This window comes from Pezoporus wallicus, unplaced genomic scaffold (genome assembly GCF_028554395.1).
Source record: "Pezoporus wallicus isolate ANWC-B61680 ecotype Strahan unplaced genomic scaffold, APGP_CSIRO_Pwel_v1 contig_3486, whole genome shotgun sequence".
NCBI classification, from domain to species: domain Eukaryota; kingdom Metazoa; phylum Chordata; class Aves; order Psittaciformes; family Psittacidae; genus Pezoporus; species Pezoporus wallicus.
The window spans coordinates 2,105,860-2,130,544 of record NW_026642292.1 but is presented as its reverse complement, the minus strand read 5'-3'; the positions used below and the strand labels follow the sequence as shown (position 1 = coordinate 2,130,544).

General features: G+C 39.1%; 1 protein-coding gene across 29 annotated transcripts in view; it reads left to right on the top strand.

Moving 5' to 3' along the window:
- The window catches only part of NRXN3 (neurexin 3), a 1,038,145-nt gene that overhangs the window by 776,505 nt on the left and 236,955 nt on the right, over nucleotides 1–24,685 (top strand). For all 29 annotated transcript variants that reach the window (XR_008974789.1, XR_008974788.1, XM_057428531.1 and 26 more), the window contains one exon: nucleotides 37–218. Coding sequence is in view for 27 of the 29 variants with exons in the window: in XM_057428531.1 (XP_057284514.1) it covers nucleotides 37–218 (182 nt within the window). In the remaining 2 variants the exon portion in view is untranslated. The remainder of the gene's footprint in view (nucleotides 1–36; nucleotides 219–24,685) is intronic.

Sequence of the window (24,685 nt, the reverse complement as noted above, 5' to 3'; positions counted from 1 at the left end):
AACCAATACATTTTTCTTTGAATTTGTGTTTTGTAGCTGGTGCCACATATATATTTGGGAAGAGTGGCGGTCTCATCCTGTACACCTGGCCAGCTAATGACAGACCGAGCACAAGGACAGACCGTCTTGCTGTAGGCTTCAGCACAACAGTGAAGGATGGCATTCTTGTTCGGATTGACAGTGCCCCTGGGCTTGGAGATTTTCTGCAGCTGCACATAGTGAGTATAGATAGGCCCATGTCCATGACAGACATGGGTTTCTGTTAATTGAAAATGCATTTGAAGAAAACTATTACTCTAAAATAGTATGTGTACTCTGCACTCTCTATATCTTCAGTATGCATCAAATTAACCTGTTTTAGGTAGTTCTTTAGGATTTTGTTGAATTACTGAATGGGATGAACGAACATTACTGAATGGGATGAAACCAAAACTTGATGCCAGAAGAAATTGGAAAGGGGCCAAGACCCACACACAAATAAAAAAACACCAGAAAGAGCCTGATGAGATTCAATAGGCGTAGGGTTTATTTAAAAAGTTTTAATCTACTGTGGTTTATGCACAGCCCTAAATACAGCTGAATTTATGGTGGCGAGTATTACTTTTCTCAGAAGGCAAGGAATTAAATAGAGTGATAGGTTTGGGTTTTTTTCTCTCACTGAGAAAGTTAAGTGAAAACTGACAGATACTCAAGCTGATATAACTGCTTTCTTTAGTGGGATAACTCAAAAGAATAAGAATTTGATGTTTTAGCAAAACATGTCTTCGCAAGAAGAAAATAGTCTTTTTTTGTGAAAGCAAATATTAATAGGGAAACTTGAGTGAAGGTGGATTTATGGAGAGTCAAATTGTTTGAGAAAATGAGAACACTAGAACTGGAAATTTTTGGAGTTTGTTATTTCATGTGGTGCTCTGGGAGGAGAAGAGTTGGTTTGCTTTCTTTTCATTTGCAAACAAAGTAGCAAAGAGGTTTACTAGAGGTAGAAGCTGGTAAGGTTACTCGATGCTCAGATTATTTCCAATGTTTATGAATTAATTCATAGTGGAATGGGCCATTTGCAGGTTCTGAATGAGCTGGAGAGTTGTTGACATTTGACAGAAAACTGCTGCTGCCATGTTCAGAATCATGTTGAAGAACTGAGTATGTTGCAAGGTGGTTCTGAAATAAGGGTCAGGGCTAGAACTCATTGCTAGCATTTTAAGTGGGTTTATTTTGAATGTTGTAAGATGCAGATTTCTTTGAATGGGTTAGAATGTGGTCTTGAGCCATTAGGCTGTCACCAATTCTGTTTTCTCTCTTTTTGTGATATATCCAAATATTTAGTTTGTGTTTTGTGCTGGAATGAAAGCAAGATCAAATCCTGTCATTTTTTAAAAGGAAAACACTTCTGCTTGTTTTCTTAAAAACAAAACAAAAAGAACTGAGAATACTTTGTAGAAGTGAACAATGCTAAGCCTAGTGGGTTGGAATACTGTAACGCACGTTAAGCAAAAGTGGTTGGATATGTTTGAGCAAGAGATTGTATAATCTTGAAATGCTATAATACAATGTGTAAAATGCTTTTCAATTAACTGGAGAACAGTATGCTCGGCATGTAAGAATTGCATAGATATGAGTTTATTCAGTCTTAGGAAAAGAAGTCTAAGGATGGGATCCTGTTGCTTTTGGCGACTAATGGGTCGTTACATAGAAAACAGAAATTAGGCTTTTTGTGGTAGTCAATGGAAGGAACAGGGGAAATGGACAGAAATGCCAGAAAGGAAATTTTAGCCCTGCATTAAGAACTTTCACAATGAGTCTTTCCAGTGTTAATGATGGAAGCACATAGTTTTTCTCTATATGTGGGTCTTGAATATTCTCAAGTCTACCATTAAACATGAGTCTCACTGATGTTGCTTTTTATTTTATTTTTTTAATTATAACTAATTTTGCTAGATGGTTTGAAACAAGCAACAAAAACTGAACCCAAGCTCTAAGAATTCATTAAAAAAAAAAAAAATTCATAACTTTCCAGTCACTTTTGGAAAGGAAAGGAATGAAAGTTTTTCTGCTTTCTTCCTATATATTTTGTTCAAACTACTCTGAATAGCGTGTTGCTAGTTTTGGATATCTAAATCAAAGTTATTAATTGTGGTTTATATTAATGCTAAAAGTTCTGTTGACTGTTTCCTGTGTAGTTTGGCCAATTTTATCCCTGAAGATGTTCACTAGTAGCAAATTTCCTGGATTAATAGTGGGCAGGCCTCTTCTGGGGCCTTTCTAGACATTCCAGTCATACTTCCCTAGGTGTTATCACCTTCTGTTGGTGGTAAGACGTGAAAAAAATCCACCTGGTGATCATTGTTTTCTAATGTGCTTCACTGAAGTAAAATTTGACCTAAAAGTCATAGAATAGGCTATGGTTTATCAATATCTGATACTATTTTAATGATTGTAAATGTGGCTCATACTCTGCTAAGATTTTATAATAGAATGCCTGCTTTCTGAATATCACGTATGTTCTGGAGTGTTCATTATACTTTCTTTCTATTTATAAAGTTCAAATTTTAAAAGATACCTTACGAACAAGTTACATATTTGCTTGTTTAATTTACAGTTGTTTTGTTTGGATTCATTTTTTAATTACGAGTCCTTCGTATACTATGAAAATTTATTGACTAAGGCATCAGTTTTATATGACAAAAAATTACAGCCTCTGAAACAATTTTCTCTCCTGATTTAGAATGAAGTATAAACTGGCAGATGTGCAAAAATGGATGGCATACCATCCAGATCGATGTCATACATGAAGCACGAGGTGTTTGTGTGAACAGACTGTAGCATATAGAATGAGTGTTGCTATAGAATCAAATCCCCTATGAGGTTTTTTTTTATACACAAGTCATTTGTAACACTAGTTCCAAACACATTGCCTTTCACAATGAGTGCTTAGAAGAGTACATGAATAAGTTCTGGTTGAATGTTTCTATATGTTAATTCACCTACAGTACCACACTTGTTTTGTGATTCCTGACCTGCAAATATCTTTGTAGAGATCAAATGGGGAGAGGAAGACAGCTGCAGGTGATGATAGTTATCATTCTTGTGATGACTATACAGAGAGAAATTACCCATCCATTTACACTGCTGATTTATTCTGCAGTCTCAGTTCAATGTGTTTGGTAAACGGTCTTCTCACCTCTGCTTTTCAGAATGGTCCTGTGAGGCTGGTCCAGTTTCTGGGTTGCATGTAAAGTGTAAACTCTAGATTTTAGCAAACATGTTAGTGATTTTGGGAGTTTTGCTTCAGTAGACCCAAGCTAAGGGAGATCTATCCTTTAGCAGCAGGCTGCATCTTAAAGATACTGGATTTGATGAACATGCTGATTCTTAAGCAATAAGAAAGTCTTCCCTAAGTTAGAGATGGCAGTGCTAAATGAGAATAATTATAAATGGAAGAAAATGTATGTGTACATTTGGCCAAATTTGTTCAGGTATACTGTGTGTGGCCAAAGCCTGTGTTTGTGGTTTTATGGTCATAGACAATTGTGTCTACTCAGTACAAAGTCTCCTGGAGACTCCCTCCAAAACTGCAGTGCCATGTCATCTGAGTAGACATAAAAGAAGCAGAAGAGTTGGAATCAGAAGAATAGCTACAGAGAGTGTATGATGTGCCAAATATCTTAAGGTCTAGACTGAAATAACAGATGAAGGCAAAATATAATAGCAGTTTGTGTTTTACTTTAAACACAATCACCTTGATGCAAAATATTTTAGCCTTTCGTAGGCCAAATTCAGAGTACGCTTTAAAAGGGTTTCATATTTACACCAAAGAAAGTAGGATAAGAGGGTTTCATTAAGATTAGCTTGTTTTATTTGAGAGGCAGTTTATCAGTGGAGACTATAAACCATGAAAAATGTGGGTGATCTGCTTCAGTCTCCTGTCTTGTGTTTTGCTTTTTTTGGCTGCCTTTACTGTTTTACAGTTATCTCTGAATGTGTGTGTTTCACTATATTAGACCTCTTTTCTTATTCTTCTATAGAACTTTTAGTTTGAGTTTGATTTTTGTGAATAAAAATAATTTCACATGGCATCTTGATCTTGTTTACATTGTACTTTCAGAATAGGGCTATTATTCTTGCCCTTTCCAGTATAGAGTAAGTCTTTGAGTTTGTTACAAGATTGGGGTGGCAGTACTGTCCCCTACCAACAATGGGTAATTTAGGAGATTAACAAGCATTGAGCTATTGCATTGCAAACAGGTTCTGAAGATCTCACAGAGCACACATCACAAGTGTTTACCTCCTTTCTGTAGTTATTTATATTAATAAATATAAGTTGTAACTCATGTCTTCCTTTTTGCTTAGGATGGCAGTCAACTTCAGCTGATGCTTGCATCTTAATTGCACTCCATTTCTTTATGTTGATCACAAGAAGATGATTTAAGTGTATCTGTGTTAATCAACATTGAAGCAAATTAACAGCATGCATATAGTCAAGTACTACTTTCCTTACACAGAAAAATAATTTCTAGTTAATGACTTGTAAATTTTTATATTGCTTGAGCTTGTTTGCAGAAAGACAAAACTGCCCAGAATTCTGGCTTCTCTGGACAAGGGGGGAAATAGCTGAAAAAAAAATAAATACGGTTAATGTGAAATTTAAGTCCCAAAACCAAAGAAAGTGAGCAGAAGACCAGTGTATTGGTAGTATGGATAACAAAGATGTTTCCTTATAAAATAGCCTACCCAAAGGCATAACAGGCATTCCATTGAGAGATGCAAATCCATTTGCTGTCTCTGTGTAGCAAGGTGTAGAGCATGATGAAGGGATAAAATTCATGGGTCTTTGTATGTATTACAATTGACTTTTTTAATGACTAGCACAATATGTTTAGTGCACATGATTTGTTACTGAAGATATTTGACTAGTAGTAAAATTGCCCTAAAGACTAATTTTAAGTTGAAAGACAAATCTCAATACATTTCAAAGTCAATGAGTAGGTGTCCTGGGTTAAGCTGTAGCAGTCCTTTTTCTCCTTCTTAGTAGCTGGTGCAGTGCTTTGGTTTTGTTTTTAGTCTGAGAACAATGCTGATAAGACACAGGTGTTTTTAGTTGTTACTAAGAAATGTTTACTCCAATCAAGGACTTTTTCAGTCTCATGCTCTGCCAGTGAGGAGGGACACAGGAAGCTGGGAGGAAGCAGAGATAGGATAATTAACTGGGTCAACCTGTCATGCATAGCGTTTTCCTGGAAGAGGGCCTCTGTTCCTGACCAAGTACTTTGAAAATACTTAATGTACAAAAAGGCTACTATATGCAGATCATTCACACAAAGAATTGAGCATAAAATAGCTGCTTGCCAGGTTATGTCAGGTTTATAGAATAGAAAAACCCATGGCAAATGTATGACTTCAGCATCATTATTTTGCCTGAGAGAGGCTGTACTGTATGAGCCTCAAATCTGAGGTATGCACATCAGTGGCTGTTTTGTCAGCTGGTGTAAGATTGCCAGAGTGCCTGGCATTTATTTATTTATTTGTTTATTTACTTATTTATTTATATGGAATCTTTCTATTTAAACACTCAAGAATCCTAACCCAAAATGCCCTTAGTCTTTTCCTGTCCTTTTCTAAACTCTTTGGGTGTATGAAGTCCCATGTGTTTGTGCATGCTGCATTTATTGTTCCCTAGAGCATGGAAGAATTAGTAAAGGAAAACTAATTTGAAGAAAGAAAATGGACCTTCAGTTTTCAAGCCAGCTTTAAAACATGTTTTTGTTACTTCTGTTTTTATTTCAAAAAAGTATTTAAAAATACATTTTTAATATATTTGAACTAGTTCACATTATGCATAGGAATGGTCCATCTACTTTATCTACTAGCTTTCGGGAAAGAGTCTCTGTGGTAGGAAATCATGAGTTAAGACTAAATGTTTGAAGGTTTCTCACCTGAGCATGCCTGTTCATGGCTAGCACTATTTGGCACTATGCCACATCAAGTTATCACAATGACCTTTTGAGCTTCAGTCCCTGCTTAGTTGCCAGTGTCTGTACAAGGTCTATGAATGCATATACGTAGCTAGGAAATAGCATGCTGATGTCCTGTGTCTAAAGATGATAGATTTTAGATCCCTAACTCCATTCAGACAGCATGGAAGCTCAGTGCTTTGATACAGGGATTCACTAACACCTCACTCAGCGACAGGATTTGCATAGATCCACTATCTTTTGCCTTTGTTATTGAAGGTTGTGAATCTGATTGATGAGGAAGATGAAGAAAGAACTGGTAGAGTGTGTTAGCATGAATGGTAAAATTGCCAGTTGGCCCACAAGTTAGCCTGATTAGAGTCACAAATCTGAAAATAATCTCAGGACTTTGGCTTTGCAGAACAGCGGAGTTCATCTGGGCAATGGAGAGTGAAAGTTAAGAATTGGAGGAGATGGAAGAAGAATCAATGAGGAGTTACATGGGTGATTTTGTGAAACCTGTCTTAAAGATATGGGTAACTAAATATACTACCTTTGCTGATGTCGTGGTTTAAACCCAGTCAGGTAATTCATTCGCTCACTTCCCCCCCTTTCTTGCCCTCCCCCTGCTCTCGGAGGGACGGAGAGGAGAATCAAAAGAATGCAACTCCCACGGGTTGAGATAAGAACAGTTTAGTAACTAAGGTATAACACAAATCACTACTGCTACCACCAATGATAATAATGATAAAGGAAATAACAAGGGAACAGAATACAACACCTCACCACCCGCTGACCGATAACTCGCCCCCCAAGCCCGACCAAGCTCCGACCGATACCTCCTCCAACCCTGCAGTCTCCCAGCCCTTCCGGCTAACTCCCAGTTACATCCTGGGCATGACGTGCTGTGGTATGGAATACCTCTTTGGTCAGTTTGGGTCAGGTGTCCTGTCTCTGCTTCCTCCCAGCTTCCCCTCCTCCCTGGCAGAGCATGAGGCTCACAAAGTCCTTGGCCAAACCAAAACATCTCTATCAGCTCTGTTCCCGAGCCGAAAGTCAAAACACTGCACTGCACCAGCTACCAAGGAGGAGAAACATGACTGCTACTGCTGAACCCAGGACAGCTGATTTAAAAGAGAGCGCTTTACTGCGTCATCAAGGAAAACAGACTTCTACTAAGTTGATGATGATCTGGAATAGTAGGCAGAATTAACAGCATTTTTTCAGAATACACTCCTGACCATTTTGGTGTTGGACACGTTGCAAAGTTAGGCCCTAGCACTTTAGGGTGAAGTGAGAAAATAAAAATATGCTTCTAATTAGAAGGAAAAATCTTAAAGGGCTTACTTATGAGAGAGATTGATCCCTAAGTTTATAGATTCTGTTTAAAGTATATTCTAAAGCTTGAAACTTGTTTAATTTGTCAGCATTTGTCTTAAGATTTGTTTTGGTTCCATGAATTGCTGTTAGGTGTTAAATGATCAAATTTCAGAGTATCTCACAGTATCTATCCAAATACCCTGCATGGCAACTAATGTTATGTTACTGCTTGGTCTTGTGCATCGTATAAACAAGTACTGTGTTTACTACTGCTTATTATTTATTTTGCTCTCTCCTGTGCCTATAATGATTTTGTAAAATATGTCATATTGGGCCATATTATATATCATAACTTCAGTAAAACTTGAGTTGAATTGCACTTACTGTTTTGTAGTGCTTCACATTTCAGAACTAATAACTGGGATTTTCACATTTTGTGACGGTCTTGTCAATGATTGAATAAATGAGGAAATACTGTGACTTTTTTACATGCTGAGTAAATTTAGATTTTGCATCTTATAGTTTGTCATGGTTTCAACTGGTAGTGGCTGGCTGGGGTTAAACCACACAGTGTTTTTTCCTTTTAATACTATATGCGAAGGAGTGAAGTATTATGGTGGTTTTGGTTTTGTTTGGTTTGATCTGGCTCATCAGAGAAAGAAACTCAGACAATTCCCAATTGTCTTCATTCCCAATGAAGTTCATTTCTTGAAACAACCAGGACCTGAAGAAGAAAAGTGTGAAGCTTTTAGTGATCATTCTAAAAGCTAAAAGAGAAAATAATCTTCTGTGTTTATAGACTCTAACAATTGGCAATATAGATGTTTTTGTCCTTTACAAGAACAAATTTACAAGCTTACTCAGACCAACCCATTTTACTTTTGTATGTTTGGATAAATTGCGCTAACAGATTCTAAGTTAAATCTGTTTGTAATTAAAGCCTTTATCACCTTCTCTATGGTTGCATTAAAAAAGTAAAATAAAATTCTTGGTCTTCATGTAAATAGATAGAAGCAGCATACGATAACAACTCACTGCACATTCAGACATAGTACAACTCAAAAGCAATTAAACAAGGGCAATTGTCAGTTTAATTTACCCCTGCTTGGAATCTGATGTAACCTTCTCATCAAAGGTTAACAACTGTTTGGTACTACAGCAGCTGGAGTGAAATGAATTGTTTCTCTATTAAGTTTCCAGGAAGAACATCTTAAACAGGGACATATTGCTAAATCTAACTAGAAAACTATAAACTTGATCTAATCCAAACAATGTTGCACATTGCTTGCACTAAGATTTTAATTTTAGAGGATTTCAGAACTCAGTGCAGGGAAAAGATAACTTGAGCACTGCTCTGCACCTGACTGAGATGAAAATCAGCTGTTCTAGAGAACACAGAAGACTAGTCCTGCATACTTTCAAGTGGGAAATGAAAGGCAATGCTGCCTTTTCCCATTTTAACAGGACACTGCAGACACAATTTTGAGGAGAAAGTGCATGAGCTGGACTTTGGCTAGAGCTCTAACATCTGAATTCTTGTGAGTTTCTCTGACCATAAGTTTTCAAGAAAGAGGCCCAGTTCTTATTCAGAAACATTGCCTTAACACTTATCATGCCTAAAACATATATGTGCATATAACTTTAAAACAGCTATACAGTCACAATACATCACACTATCTCTTTGAAAGTTAGACATGAACATGAGGCCTTAGAGATTAAGTGATGTAACTAAGCTGTTCCCTCAGAATTGGAGCTGGTTGGCTCTGAATGTTCATCATCTTTTTAAATCACAAGGCTTCAGAGTGCTTCCTTATTCATCCTGGGAGAGTGGTTCAATAGCAACAGCTGGGGGAGGGTAGTGCACTAGTAAGGCTGCTATGGCCAACATCTGCTGCTATTGTTCAGACACCTGAGGACAGAATTTACAGCAGCAGGCAGTGTGGTGTGGTTTTTGTTGTTGTTGCTTTTATTTTTTTCTTCTCTATTTAAATGCTGATGGGACCTGAACTTGCTTAGCTTGTGTATTGTTAGGATTGAGTCTGAAGTGCTATTGTTTGTGCTAATAAGCCTCTCCCATTAGTTAACCTTTCAGTACATAAGGCATGATTGAACTGAAGGCTTGCTGCTGGTTTGAAAGACTTTAATATTAAATACATGATACAGGCATTTTCCTTTTCCATCTCCTTATGTAAAAGAAGTGGGATGAGGGAGACTGCAAACACAGCCTGAAATGCAACTAAAGTAAAACTTATGTAGTGTGAAAACTCTCATAAGTATCTTGGCATATCGTTTTTTTCTGCTACATTTAAATTCCTGGTGCTTTGTTTGAGCAATTTGCATCCTACAGAAAGAAACTGACTGCCTCATATAACTGGCATAATTAGGGCCAGTGTAAAGCATCAGCTGAGCATGTTTTTGCCTGTACCTGATAACCACATATATTACTAGCCCTGTCTGTCCAAATTTACTTTCAGTGCACTCAGCCCCTGTTTTAGCCTATTCTTTGTTCTTGTCAATTACTGATGTTGGGAGTATGGTTTCTGGAAGTTGGGTAATAGAAATCATTAAGCATGACAAAGAAAAGTATCTTATACTGACTCAGGCTGCCTTTGCTATCTTATCATGTCTCTCTTATTCTATTATTTTTAGACAATCTCTTTTGAAAGCCAGTACCACATACAAGATTTCAAGTTCTGAATCTTTTAAAACTCTTTAGCATGATGCTGCTCAGCCTTAAAGGGATGGTGGGATTAATCAGTTCTGTGGGAACCATATCATGTTTGCAGTATACTACTTTAACTAGCTCTAGGAAAGAGAACCTCTAACTTTGCAGGCATTTTCCACTTGTTTAATGGAAAAAGATCTGTTCTGTGTCTTTGAGTGCATTGCTAAAATAATTTTTACAAACATTCTTATTATCTGCAGGCTGTTCTTTCATAGTTGGTACATTGCATTGCAAGTATATTTAAAGAGACTAGGCCCTCAATAGGCAATGATCTTTTGGTATAACTCAGGTGGGCAACACATGCTGTGGCATTGCATGTTGAAGTAAATGTATCTCCACACAGAACAGAATGGTTAATACAGCCTTTCAATATTAGCAACTGGATTTACTTGTATAATGAGTTGGGCAACACGTGGAAAAAAAATTGGGACTCAATGAAAGGTATTTAAGCTACGCAAGCTGGGGAGAGGGGGGCGCAGTGTCAAGGAGAAGTAGGGATTCACTTTGCGTGCTGTTTTCTTGGTAGTGTTATACCAGTGTACTGAAGAATTGGTCAGGAAAGGTTATTTCAAGACGGAAGTCTGAGTGTGTTGTGAAGCTTATACCCTGCAACATCCAGCATCCTGGGGAGTGTGGTGGGACTGTCAGCGCCTTTCTGCAGATAAGATTTACAGAACTATTGCATTCTATCACTGCTGGGTTGATTTTGCACACTTACAGTTTTGGGAGGGTTTTACAAGGGATGTAGTCCATTGTTCTGTTACACTGAACAGATTTTTCTGTGATGTGTTAAAAATCTAACTGTACTGATTCTGCCTGGTTGTTAGGATATTTTTTTCTTGTATTTATTAATTTGAAGAACTTCAATGTCCATACATGTGTGAGTCTTCTCCATTTTTTTCAATGCAGAAATGCAGTTCTTACTGTATCAGAGAGGACATCATCTGTTATGTAGTCTGGAGGCCTTGCATTATGTAGTCTGGAGGCCTTGCATTATGTAGTCTGCAGCCTTGCAGTAATTTCTAAGGTGGTAATTAATGGGCTTGTGGAATTGTGAATAGAGAATGGTAATTCTGGTTGTCCAGGGGGGTTGTGGAGTCTCCTACATTGGAGATATTCAAGGCCCGCCTGGACAAGTTCCTGTGTGATGTACTCGAGGTTACCCTGCTCTTGCAGGGGGGTTGGACTAGATGATCTTTTGAGGTCCCTTCCAACCCTTAGGATTCTGTGATTCTGTGATTCTGTCCTTTGAGATATTTGAAAAGACATCACCTGTAATGTGAGCAGCTGCAATGAAGGATGATCACTGCAATTTGAGGACAGAGCGTGATACCTTGTTGCGTGCAGTTTTGAAGCACTGCATCTGATATTGGTGTACTTCACCCATGTTTTAACATCCCTTGATCAGTTGCACACATTTTGTGTTTGCCTTACTCCTATCACTCTCCTCTCACAAGAGCTATTTATTAGCATACTCATTTAGTTTCCTCAGCGCATCATAGAATCATAGAATAGTTAGGGTTGGAAACGACCTTAAAATCATTGAGTTCCAACCCCCCTGCTGTGGGCAGGGACACCTCACACTCAACCATGTCACCCAAGGCTTTGTCCAACCCGGCCTTGAACACCGCCAGGGATGGAGCATTCACAACTTCCTCGGGCAACCCATTCCAGTGCCTCATCACTCTTACAGTAAAGAACTTCTTCCTTATACCCAATCTAAACATCCTCTGTTTAAGTTTTAACCTGTTATCCCTTGTCCTATCACTACAATCCCTAATGAAGAGTCCCTACCCAGCATCCTTACAGGCCCCCTTCAGATACTGGAAGGCTGCTATGAGGTCTCCACGCAGCCTTCTCTTCTCCAGGCTGAACAGCTCCAACTTTCTCAGCCTGTCTTCATAAGGGAGGTGCTCCAGTCCCCTGATCATCCTCGTGGCCCTCCTCTGGACTTCTTCCAACAGTTCCATGTCCTTTTCATGTTGAGGACACCAGAACTGCACACAATACTCCAAGTAAGGTCTCAGGAGAGCAGAGTAGAGGGTCAGGATCACCTCTTTCGACCTGCTGGTCATGCTCCTTTTGATGCAGCCCAGGGTATGGTTGGCTTTCTGGGCTGCGAGCACACACTGAAGCTGGCTCATGTTCATTTTCTCATTGACCAACACCCCCAAGTCCTTCTCCGCAGGGCTGCTCTGAATTTCTTCTCTGCCCAACCTGCAGCTGTGCCTGGGATTGCTCCGACCCATGTGTAGGACCTTGCACTTGTCATGCTTAAACTTCGTAAGGTTGGCATCAGCCCACCTCACAAGCGTGTCAAGGTCCCTCTGGATGGCATTCCTTCTCTCCAGGGTATCAACCGAACTACACAGCTTGGTGTCATCAGCAAACTTGCTGAGGGCGCACTCAATCCCACTGTCCATGTCAGCAACAAAGATGTTGAAGAATACCAGTCCCAACACCGATCCCTGGGGGACGCCACTTGTTACTGGTCTCCAGCTGGACATTGAGCCACTGACCACAACTCTTTTCATGCGAAAACCTTAGATTACTGTCCTGGGTTCAGCAGTGGCAGTCATGTTTCTCCTTTATGTTAGCTGGTGCAGTGCTGTGTTTTGACTTCCAGCCTGGGAGCAATGTTGGTGAAACCTATGTTTTCAGTTGTTGCTAAGTGATGTTTACCCTGACCAAGGACTTTGTGAGGCTCATGCTCTGCCAGGGAGGAGGGGAAGCCGTGAGGAAGCAGAGATGGGGCGCCTGACCCAGGCTAGCCAAGGAGGTATTCCATACCACAGCACGTCATGCCCGTAATGGGGGGTAACTGGGAGTTACCCAGAAGGACACGGGCTTCTGGGTGGGACTCGTTTTCTTGGCCGGTGGTATCGTATTCTCTTCCCTTGTTATTTTCCCTTATCATTGTTGTCGTTGGTAGTAGCAGTGGTGATTTGTGTTGTACATTGGTTGCTGGACTGTTATTGTCTCAACCCGTAGGAGTTGCACCCTTTCGATCCTCCTCCCTGTTCCTCCGGGAGGGGAGCCACAAAACTGGCTGTGAAAAGTAGTGATATCTAGGAAAATGTGAGCTTTATAGAGGCACAGAGAAGGAGTATTTTGCCTTTAAAAATGTAGAAATAGGCACAAAAGGATGAATATGAGCTTTTTTGCCAGCGTCATTTATATATTGCATAATGCTTTTAGTGTTGTTCTCCACACAACTCCAGGTCTTAATATGACACACATCATTGTGACCAAAAGGATGATAATCCAGTAGACTTTTTGATGTTGCTATAGTGAGGTGTACATGATACCGGACTCTGGTATCTTCTTTTTTTGAATAAAACATTGTCTTGAGGAAAAGTGGCAAATTCTAGGTTTTAAATTACTTTTAAATATATCAAGGTTGTTATTGTTGAGACAAATTTTTATTTCCATAGAGGTATTATGAGTGCATAGTCCCTTCATTAACGTCAATGGAGCTGTTTTAGACTTTGGCTCATGATGGAGTACTCACTGAAAGAAGTTCCTGATTTGAAGCTACCTGTGAAAGTGGTGCCTGGCACTGATAATTGTCAGTGGATAGTTGCTGGTTCCTTGAATGCCGAAGAAAAAATGTAATTTAGCTTCTGTAAGAAGCTTCTTTCCTTTCACATTTGCACTCCTGTGTCAAAAGCCACGCTTTTCTTTGGAGGACGAGCAGCATTGCTTTTCTTCCCAGAACTGCTGATACAGTAAGTGGTTTGGGGTTGGGAGGTCACTCTTGTCACTGAAGCAAGCCTAGGTCTGAAGAATGCATTCGAGCTTGTCGAAGAACTCAAAGCTTTAGCTGCTGAGCATTGTTCAGTGCTTTTTAAGAAGTCATTCATTTTTAACGTTGATGTGGGTTTTGGACTGTAGTGAAACTAGAAAATTCTTGCTACTTCCCGCAAATTGGAATAGGTGATAAGTTCTTGAAAACAGGCAAATATGGGGCATAAGTTCAGATATGAGTTAAGATGCAGGGCTGTGCTCTCTAGTTGGATTGTTGCTTTCTGTCTTTATCAAGACTAAAGAGCCTGTGGTCCATTGCACTGCCCTGGGTGTATAAATTAGGTACAGAGAAGACAGGAAGCATTATGAATTATAGCATGAGTGGTCAGATCTCTGCAAAAGTGATGTGCTGCAAATGTGTTGTGTCCACAGATGTGAATGCAGCTTGTTTAAATGCCACTGGGAGAAGCAAGAGGGGGCTCTGCAGACATCTGATTGCATTATATATGTAAAACCATGTAGTGGGTATAAATGGCAAGGTGGTTGCTGCAGGTTGGCCTCTCTAGAATGAGAGCAGGGACTGCCTCATGCCACACTCAGCTGCCTCCAAAATGGACCCACCACAAGGCACAGCTGAGCCCATCAGCCAAGCCAACGGTGTCAGTGAAAGCATAGTCAAGAAAGGGCAGAAAAATGCCAAATAGAGGAGGGGGAGGGGAAAGGGACAACACAGCAGAGGGAACACCAAGGTGAGAGGAGGAGGAAGTGCTCCATGGCAGAGCAGATATTTTCCACTGCAGACAGTGGAAAACCCAGTTCCGGAGCAGATGGATATTTCTAACGGAAGTAGCCTGTCAAGAGCCCACACTGGAGTGGAGGAAAAGAAGAAGGAGCTGCAGAGAGAAACTGCTGTGCACTGACTAACTGGCCTTTCTAACCCTTGGACATTTGTTGCCACACTGAGGGGGCCAAATATAACTTCTGGTGATAGCAAGGGGAGAAGAGAGGAGCCTGCAATTGGGTGAAGTTGAGCCTTTGAAAGAAGGAGGAGAGGGGCTTTCCCTCTGATTTAATGTTTGTCTTTTTGCTTCCTGCTAACCAAATCAGTAAATAAATAAATATATATTAACTGGTAATAAATTTCTTTCCCCATCTGCATCTGTTCTGCCAGCAACAGTAATTGGTAAGTGATGTCCCTGTATCCATCTTGACCCATGAGCCTTCTTGCTCCTGTTCTCTTCAGCAGAAGGGATGACAGACTAGAAAACTGGGAGGGAGTCTGGCTGCCAAGCCAGGTCCAAGCCACCATCAAGCATTAGGAGTACACTTTTGTGTAAATGGGAGGATGAAACTCCTTTAGTTCTTCTGTTGGTAAACCTGAGCCTGTCCCGTATGACATGGCTAAATTTGACACAGAAGAGTGCTTTCAATCTAAAAGTGTTTTATTATAAAATGAGGATGGAAATAGGTCAAGACAGCTGAAATTGTCAGCCTTAGACAGTAACTTTAGCCTTTAAAGGTTCATCACTGCATCTCATGCTGGCCAGGTTTGTACTACTTGTGAACTCTGTGTCCTGCCTCCCTTTTCATGTCAGAGCTGTTTGTTAATAGGGTCTGGATGAAGTACTTGGAAATGTGTGGTTATAAGGATCAACAGCAAACTGATTTTTGGATTTCAGGTGAATATAGGATAAAGCTACAGAATAGAACTATACTCATTTAGTGGTTTAAAACAATCTAAAAACCCTTTCAGGACCCAGAATTAATTTTCAAAGTGTGGAAGGACTACTATTTGAAGGTAAAAGTGTGCTTTATTGTGCTAATATAAACAATTCTGTTGTCTGACTTTTCTGAAAGCGCTTTGATTATTCTTGAGAGAAACAGACAATTCTTTCGAGAATTTTCCCTAAGATCAATATTAGGTCTGAAGGTTTGTAATGATAACGTCTCACTAACAACGTAGTTTTTGTTGTTGGGTTTCAGTCTTTCTTATGTCCTTTACGTTCGACTGACAAAATTACCTACGCATGCATAAGACCAGCATGAAGAAGCATACCATATAATTTTAGTCCATGCATCTGAACACAGTGTGGTCTTTCTAGAACTGTGTGTTCAAATATATTGTCAGGTTTTTGGCCTCATGTTTGGAGTGCTGGGGGATTACTTGAGACCCTGGGAGCTCATTGACATGACCTATGGTGTCATTGAAGGGATTACCAAACTGAGGGAAACTATGAATTTTAATAGATGAAAGAATCCTAGTCTTCAACATATGGGTGTGAGGGGATAGCATGGTCCGTTTGGAAGAAGGTTGAAATGGGCATTTCTCAAAGATCTGCCAAGGAAGTGCAACTTCTCTAGATTGCTGATGCAAAAAGGAACAGTGATTTTTCTGAAGTAGAAAGCTCAATAATGCCCATTTAATAGGGTCTTTTGATTAGCTAGGCTTAGATTTATTTTCTTTTAATGCCCCCAAGGAGGTGGGGGAGGGGTTGAGGGGGGGGAGAATATGATGTCATTTTGCCAATTTGTGACAAATTATATACTGGTTTAATGGAAAATGGCTACTACAGTATGTGATATTATGTAGCAAACTTACGATCATTCAAGTCAGAAGCTAAATTTTGTCTATAAAGCTGCACAAATAAGATGAAAAGTATCTTGAAGTTCTGAAAAATGGCAACTGAAAGATACTATGCATCTAGCAGTAATAAAGAATGCTGGAGTAGGAAAAGACCAAGATAATCATCATTTCCTCTCAAGACAGATTCTGTATTGCATTTCCCAAGTATTTTTCCCTTACTCTGCAGTTAAAAAATGATGATGATTTTACCACATTGTATAAGTGATGGTTTCATAACTGAGTAGGCTTTCATCTTTAATGTGGTAATAAAATCTTAATATAAATTGTTGAAAAAGCATGTTTCTATTAACATTTCTTAATTAAACATTTTTCTTCAATGATGGATTTATTTTGCAAGGGAAATAAATTTCTCTTATATGAGGACAATTAATAGGAGCTCTGCTTTCCTTTCCTGAAAATTTCCCTGTTAATATCCTGACACCTTTCAAAGTTGGCTATAATTATTTGAAAACACCTGTCTGTGGCAAATACTTGGCAGGTCTTTTATGTCATAGGATGCCTATATTGCTTTGATGGATACATTTGCTTTAAAATTTATCAGGTGTTGCTGTAACTTTTCTTTATAAAAATACAAACTATACATAAAACCCTTCTGTGCCTCATGGTCCAGTGCTTTGTTGCTAGCAAGACTGTGACTCAGATGCAAGACCAGAGCTGACTTCAGTGAAGTGGTCAGGAAGGTTTTGGAGGTGGGAAGTAGTTTCATCTTGTCTTGCATCACCTTGAATTTTTCGTTAGAAGTCTCCTGTCTAAAAATTTGTTAGATGTTTTCCTGCTTTGCTTGTGGGGTCTAATTATAAAGCCAGAGTAAGACAGTTGCAAACCTGTCACTGGCTTATAAACACTTCTGGATATGGGAAAAGAGAATAGTGGACCAACTGATTAATAATTGATAGCCTTCATTAATGGCTTCAGCCTTTGTAATTAACCTTCTGTTTCATGTGAAACATGTCTACATTTTCAGGTCAAGCACTCAGTGTAGGATAAACTGAACTGTCAGAATGAAATATGAAGTGATGTCCTGGGAACTCCAGAACAGGTTACACACAGTACTGGGAGACTGAGACAAGCTCTGTTTAAAATTCACTGCCAACCTCATTACATGTACTTGTATTATATCAGCTTTTTGGATGAGTCCACCTGTAATGCCACAGCAGTTATGTAAATGATAAAAGGGAGACTATTTACTGATCCTGGAATCCTTTATGGAAAAGCCTTGTATGTGACATGAGAGGGGCTGGCGCGCTTACGCTGTGCACAAACCTTTCAGTGAAGATCCCCTGTCCAGCCTGAGCCAGAGTATTGCACAGTTACATTCTTCCTTACTTCGAAGTTTTATTCTTCTGGCAAGCATTCCTCAAAACTTATGACCAGCTTCCATGACAGTTTCAAAATGTGAGATTTTAGAGAGAAGACCTGTATTCCTACCTAGTATATGCATATACAAAGAAGAGACAGAGGAGCACAAGATTACTGGCAACTTGTGTTATTCCTCATTTTGTGCCATTGAAAACAAGGACAAAAGAACTAGTAATTGCTGTGTCAGCTGTCATTTAGTCTTACTGGGCTGTTTCTGTATTTGTTTAAAAACAACCCTGTTGTTATTATATTGGTATAAATAAAATTTTGTTTATTTATAATATAATAAATATTTAAATAAAATTAAAAAAAAAAAACAAACAAAAGCTTATTTATACCAATAAAAAAGATAAAAACCCATGGAATGGAGATCAGAAATACCTACTTCAACAATAATCATCACTGTAGCAATAATAATAGGGAAATATAAGGAAACATACATGCGGGAAATACTAGCAAGAAATTGAAACAAATTCACCCCAGGAAGGTGATGTGAATTTACTGTAATTAGCACTCTCAACTTCTGTCTAAGCTGAGTGCAACCAAAGCAGACTGACCCAACTATAGTTTAATGGGAAGTAGTTGATGCTTCAGTAGCCTAAATGAAGAGCCGATTCAGGCTCCATTCAGAAGGAAAGGCTGGTTGGAACTATTGACATTTCAGCTTTTGTTTGTAATTATAAGAAATGTTATTGCCACATCTTAAGAAAATGGTTAAAATAATTGCCATCTTTTTGTTCTCCTCCTTCAACAGCAGTCATTAGGTGCCTGCTTCCTCCTGTGTCTTGATGTGTTATGCTTTGAATCTGTTTTGCCAGGAAAAAAGCTAGGCTCAGCATAATTGGGCCATTTCCCTGTCACAGTGGTTTCCTTTTGAATTTTGTTACTCTCCACGGGTTGTAGTGAGGTCAATCATATTCAGTCAAATGGCTGAGCAGATAAAAAGTGTACTAGAACAAAGTATCTGCTGTCCATGCAGGTTGGACTGAAAATGTGGAAGGACAGTCTTGGGTAAAGGGGTGCCTTTGATGGTTTTAGCAAAATTTTGCCTAGTTATGACTCATACTTACCTGAACTTGTAATGCAAAGAGAAAATTAAGTATCCTTGTGATATGAGTCACCACTCATCAACATTAATATCGTGCATGGTGATGCTGTGATGGTCATGTCAAAATTTAGCATCCCCTGTACTCATTTGCTGTCACAGGAAAGTATCTCTGTATATTCATGCAACATCATGGCATAGTACCACTGAACTGATGCAAGGTGACTTTGCAGGATTGTGCAAGTTGTTGCAACATCATAATGCAAAACTATAGTGGATTGATGCAGGGCATTGACCCAGCATAGTGATTATTGATTTGACATTAGGGTTCAGTCTCATACCTACTGTGCTGTTGCCATCTTTATTGACTTGGGAGCATAAGGCAAGGTCATTCTTTGAGACATCGCAGAACACTGTTGAGATCTGCTCTCTGCATATTGATGTAATGCTGCTATTTTTTTTTTACAGTCTAGTTTATCTCTTTATGAAGATTATAAAATATTTGGGGCAAAGTTTGGTCTTGCTTGTAAATTATTAATATGACATTATAGATTGAGTAATAGTCCTGGTTTCATCTGGGATAAAGTTAAGTTTCTTCCTGTGTTTTGGATTTAGCATGAGAATAATGAGAATGCATCAATGTTTTAGTGTTGCTAAGTACCAGTTACCTTAAGTCAAAGACTTTTCAGTTTCCCATGCTCTGCCAGTGACGAGGGTCACAAGAAGCTGGGACACCTGGCCTAAACTACCCAAAGGACATTCCATACCACAGAACGTCAGGCTCAGTATAGAAATTGGGAGGAATTGTCCAGGAGGGACTGATCACTGCTTGGGCACGGGCACAGTCAGCGAGTGGTGAGCAATTGTATTGTGCATCACTAGTCTTTCTTGGGTTCTCCATCTCTCTCTCTCTTATCTCCCTTTTCATTACTATTATTAATTATTTTATTGTATTTTGTTTTACTTCAGTTATAGGACTGCTCTTATCTCAACCCATTGATTTTACCTTTTTCCAGTTCTCCTCCCCTCCCACTGGGAGAAGAGCAGGGGAGCATGGAATCAGTGAGCAGCTGTATGGTACCTGGTTGCCCGTGGGGTTAAACCACAAAGCTAATGTTTTACTTTTATTGTGTACTGATATTCACAGGATTATAAATTCATCATTACTATAGTGGGGCAAGCCCCCATCTGTTGATAATGTCACCACCAAGACACACAGATATATCGGAATATCATTATTAGGGATCAGAAATTTTAAAGTCAAAAGTTTCCATGGATTGGGGACAACCACTGTCAGTGTTCAGTACTTTGTCAAATCATATCCTAGGACCTATAGCTGGCAAGTAAAAATGAATAGTAAAACAATTCTGTTTGCCTGTTTTGAGTATCTGACCATGCAAATACTCTTCTACAGTTTTGTGTGTAGGACTTCCTTGGCTGTGACAAAAATGAGCAAACAAACAAAAAAGCAGAGATTCTACCATGGAACATCTCCAGGTCATAACAGGACTACAATTTTAGCTGTAACTGCACTTTCTTATGCTACTTGAGCTAACAAACTAACTGATGGGAATAATATTTTTTTTTTGTTGTACCTGTGATGTCCTAAAGATCAAGGCAGGATTTGTAAGGCAATAATAACTTTTATTAGACATTTGAGCAAACAAATCCCTGTAAGCTTTTGGGAAATGGGGTTTTCTTCTTGGAAGTTGTAGTAAACTAACAGTTTTCCCCCATTTTGAGTGTGAAGAAAAGGGATATTATGTCCCTAAAACTTTATTTTCATAGCTCTACCTGTTTGGTCTAATAAAAGATATCATCACAGTCATAAACTTTTCCAAGGTTGTTAATGTTGGTTGGTAGAGCAATCATTTGAGTTGAGAGAATTAACTATATCAGTTGCTCACAAATATTTGTCTTAAGTATAGAAATGTTGTGGCTCAGGACATCTTGGGTGCTCTTCCTAACTCCAAAGAGGAACAGCATTAAAGGAGCAGATATTATTTTGGGGTTAAAACTTCATGAAGCAAATAAGATGTACATGTAGTATTGGAAACTTCATAGAATCATAGAATGGCTTGGATTGGAAGGGACCTTAAGCCTCATCTGGTTCCAGCACCTCTGGCATGGGCAGCAACACCTTCCACTAGACCAGGTTGTTCAAGGGCCAGTCCAACCTGGCCTTGAACACTGCTAGGGATGGGGCAGCCATGGCTTCTCTGGGCAGCCTGTGCCACTGCCTCATCACTCTCACAGTGAAGAATTTCTTCCTAATATCTAATCTAAATCTACCCTTTTTCACATTAAAGCCATTCCCCCTTGTCCTATCCCTACATACCTTTGTAAAATGTCACTTTCCAGCTTTCTTGTAGGCCTTCTTTAGGTTAATTTTCTAATTACAGTAGCTTGAAATAAGTTATTTTAATGGGAAAAGTCAAGCACCTTAATTTGGAAGAAGCTTCCTCTATAACAGTCTTTAATGTGGTAAAAGGATCTGTTGGTTATATTCAGCTTATCCCCTTATTCAGGCTTTGGGTGGTCCTCATTTATGTAGTCCTCATTCAGAGGTTGCTTGTTAATGTTGTTTTACAACATAGCATGATTTGTAGAAGCATATGTCAAACACTGGATGATGCCGTCCAATATATTAGGCAAATTGAACAATATGATGACAAAAAGGCAGGGGGATGTTTCTTCATAGTGCTAAGTAGCAGGATTACAAGAAACAGAGAAATGGCAAGTAGTTAATGCTTTCCTACCGATGTCTCTGCAGATAGCCTGAAGTTAGTTGAATATTTTTGAAGCTAAACTGCTAGGTTATTCCTTCAGGTTACATAACTGTTATTTTCAATAACAATAATTTTAAATGCTAGAAATTGGTTGGTTTTGTTTTTTTCTTTTCTCTGCTCTTACAGTTTTAATTTACTCTGTTGGATTTTTATATTTCATGCACTTCATTTGTGCGCTCTTACTTTATGCAAATTTGTGCCCTTTGCTCTCAAGGGGACTACAGAATAAAATATCTGCATATCCCACTTCACATTGTTAATAAATAAAGCTATCTGGAAACATACCAGAAATCCCTGTTAGAAATACATAAACAGAATTAGTAAATATAATTACATATATTTAACGCTTGGCTTGGAAGCACACATGCACACAACATAGGTGCTTCAGAGATAGATGGCATATACAGGAGGACATAAAATGGGTCAGGTAAGGAATACCTAAAATGTATTTGAGAAAGCCATCCTATATTGTCAGTAGGCAGAATTGGAAAGTATGAAGTTTTTTTTTTTCTGGCAATATTTTTCCCCCATGTAGCACTATGAATATTGTAACATTACATACTGTAGCCATAAACAGATAATTTTATGTTGTGTATATTGCTTCTATTCAATACTTTAGTTTTTCATCCAAAGAATCATCTGCTTGAACATAACTGCAAACTATTTGTGGGGGAAAAATATACTTGGGTGTCTATAAAATGATTAATGATAAACACACTCAAAGATACTGATTACCTAGGTTGTTGTATGGGAAGGTAGGTATGGTTTCTTACTGTGATCTTTTGGCAGCTCCAATATGTTTCCATTTTGCCTTTCTACTGTAGGGACAGCTGCATTAGACATTCAACTTCAGGAAACAATTTCTGTTGGTAACTTTGGATTTTTAGTGGTGCAGATGTTATCTGCAAGGAACAAAAAGGAAACTCTTCTGCTCAAAAATATTTCATAAAGGTTCAAATGCATCCATTCCCTAGTACATCATTCACCTGAGATGAATTTAGAATTAATCACTTTAGTAAGGAAGAATTGGTAAAACCTGCTTGAGGCTGTTAAGTGGAGGCTTTTGGGGAGTGAGAGTGCATATATATGGGGAGCGTGTATGTGTGTAAATGGTGACATCTGGGGAGAGAAGGCCTGCATATCTGAAGAAAATCATATTTTCAATAGAAGGAAAATATTTTAAAGTAAACTGCTCCAGATCCTTGTCTTTAATTTTTATACGTAGCTTCAAAATCCTGCTTGTGGATTTTATGAGGGGAGTTCATGTGAGATTGCCCCCCAGGCATTAAGGATGAGAGAAAAACGAGACAGTGAGGGGAAGTTTTCCTATATAGCAAAGACTAAAAGTAAAGTGAGAGAAGATAAGATGTATTTTGAAGAGAGAGGAAGTGGGGGGTGAGAGGTGGGGCAGGGGGAAGAAAAATATTGTCCGTTGTGCAATTATATATTTCTATGTGGAGCTGAAAAGAGAAAGTTGTAGTAATTGGTATAGCTTTTAATGAACAATACCTAAAATGCATACAGAATTATCACTGAAGGAGTGACAGATGCTGAACACCACACCTTTAAAATCATGGGATCATTATTAATAATTCTTTTGTTAATGCTACTAGCATATCCCAGCACATTTGTTTCCTGATTCAGCACTTTTTTGCTTTAAAAACCTTTCCCTAAAATAAATGAGCTGGTGGCTAGCATCCTGATGGTGTGCAGGCAGATTTGAGCTTGTGGTTGGTTGTAGCAACACACTGACCTGGGCTTGCTATCTTTTAGCTGGAGTTTACAGCAAAGATTTCTGGGAGCTAGCCCTCTCCTCCTCCAAAAAAAAAAAATAATAATCCAGAACAAACCATGTCTGATCTCTTTTGATAATAATTCTGCAGCATCTCTTCTTTCAGTGGTATGCCTCAATAAGTATATGGGTTAAAACTATTTGTTTTACTTCTATGTACTGCTTGATAAGGCTTGTTTGGGGTTTTTCTATATACACCCAGGAAGAGGTTCTTCCCTCTGACCTCAGTAGTCTTTCGTCAAGTATGCAGTTGGCAGCTAGTCTCACCATTTCTTCTTTCTTTGCAAGCAGTCACATGTTTTTTAGAAGGCACTATCCCATTGGAATAGGCTCTTTGGTGTGTAGGCATTGTTTAGGTTCTTTGGGGTAATGAACAGCTATTACTAGCTGACCCTAAGAACAACCTTGCGGGTACTGCCAGTAAAACAGTAATGCTTCTTCTGTTCAGTAAATGGGCTCAGAAAGTTGGGGCTGTTCAGCCTGGAGAAGAGAAGGCTATGTGGAGACCTCATAGCAGCCTTCCAGTATCTGAAGGGGGCCTATAAGGATGCTGGGGAGGGACTCTTCATTAGGGACTGTAGTGACAGGACAAGGGGTAACGGGTTAAAACTTAAACAGGGGAAGTTTAGATTGGATCTAAGGAGGAAATTCTTTACGGTGAGGGTGGTGAGGCACTGGAATAGGTTGCCCAGGGATGTTGTGAATGCTCCAACCCTGGTGGTGTTCAAGGCCAGGCTGGACAGAGCCTTGGGTGAGATGGTTTAGTGTGAGGTGTCCTGGCCCATGGCAGGGGTTTGGAACTTGATGATCTTAAGGTCCTTTCCAGCCCTCACTATTCTATGATTCTGTGATTCTACGAAAATAGGCAGAGAAATAAGTGACTTACCTTAGATTTCACAGCACATAACTGCCAAGGTAGAGTGCAGCAGTTCTAGCTTGTACAGGCACTTTCTCAAGACAAATATCCTTCACGACAAAAATGAAAGGGATGGTTTTTCGCTTTGGTGCCAGTGTCTTAGCCTATGAAATAAGGCAAGAATGTCTACCTGGAGAAAACAGTTTCACAAGTTAGTCCTTTTCACTGAGAGAGATGCTTCTACTGTATGAATTCAGGAGCTGGGTTGGGCACTAAAAATAAATCAATAATCTTCATAAAATGTCTTGACAGAAGTGATAGGAAAATAGCTAGCAGATTTTGCAGACATAGCAAACAACTCTCATATGCATTAGCGTTCTAAAGCAAGACCACACAGGGAGCTGCTGTCAGAGCCAGATATGGAATCCAGGAGCCTCATTGTATCAGAGTAGCACTCTAA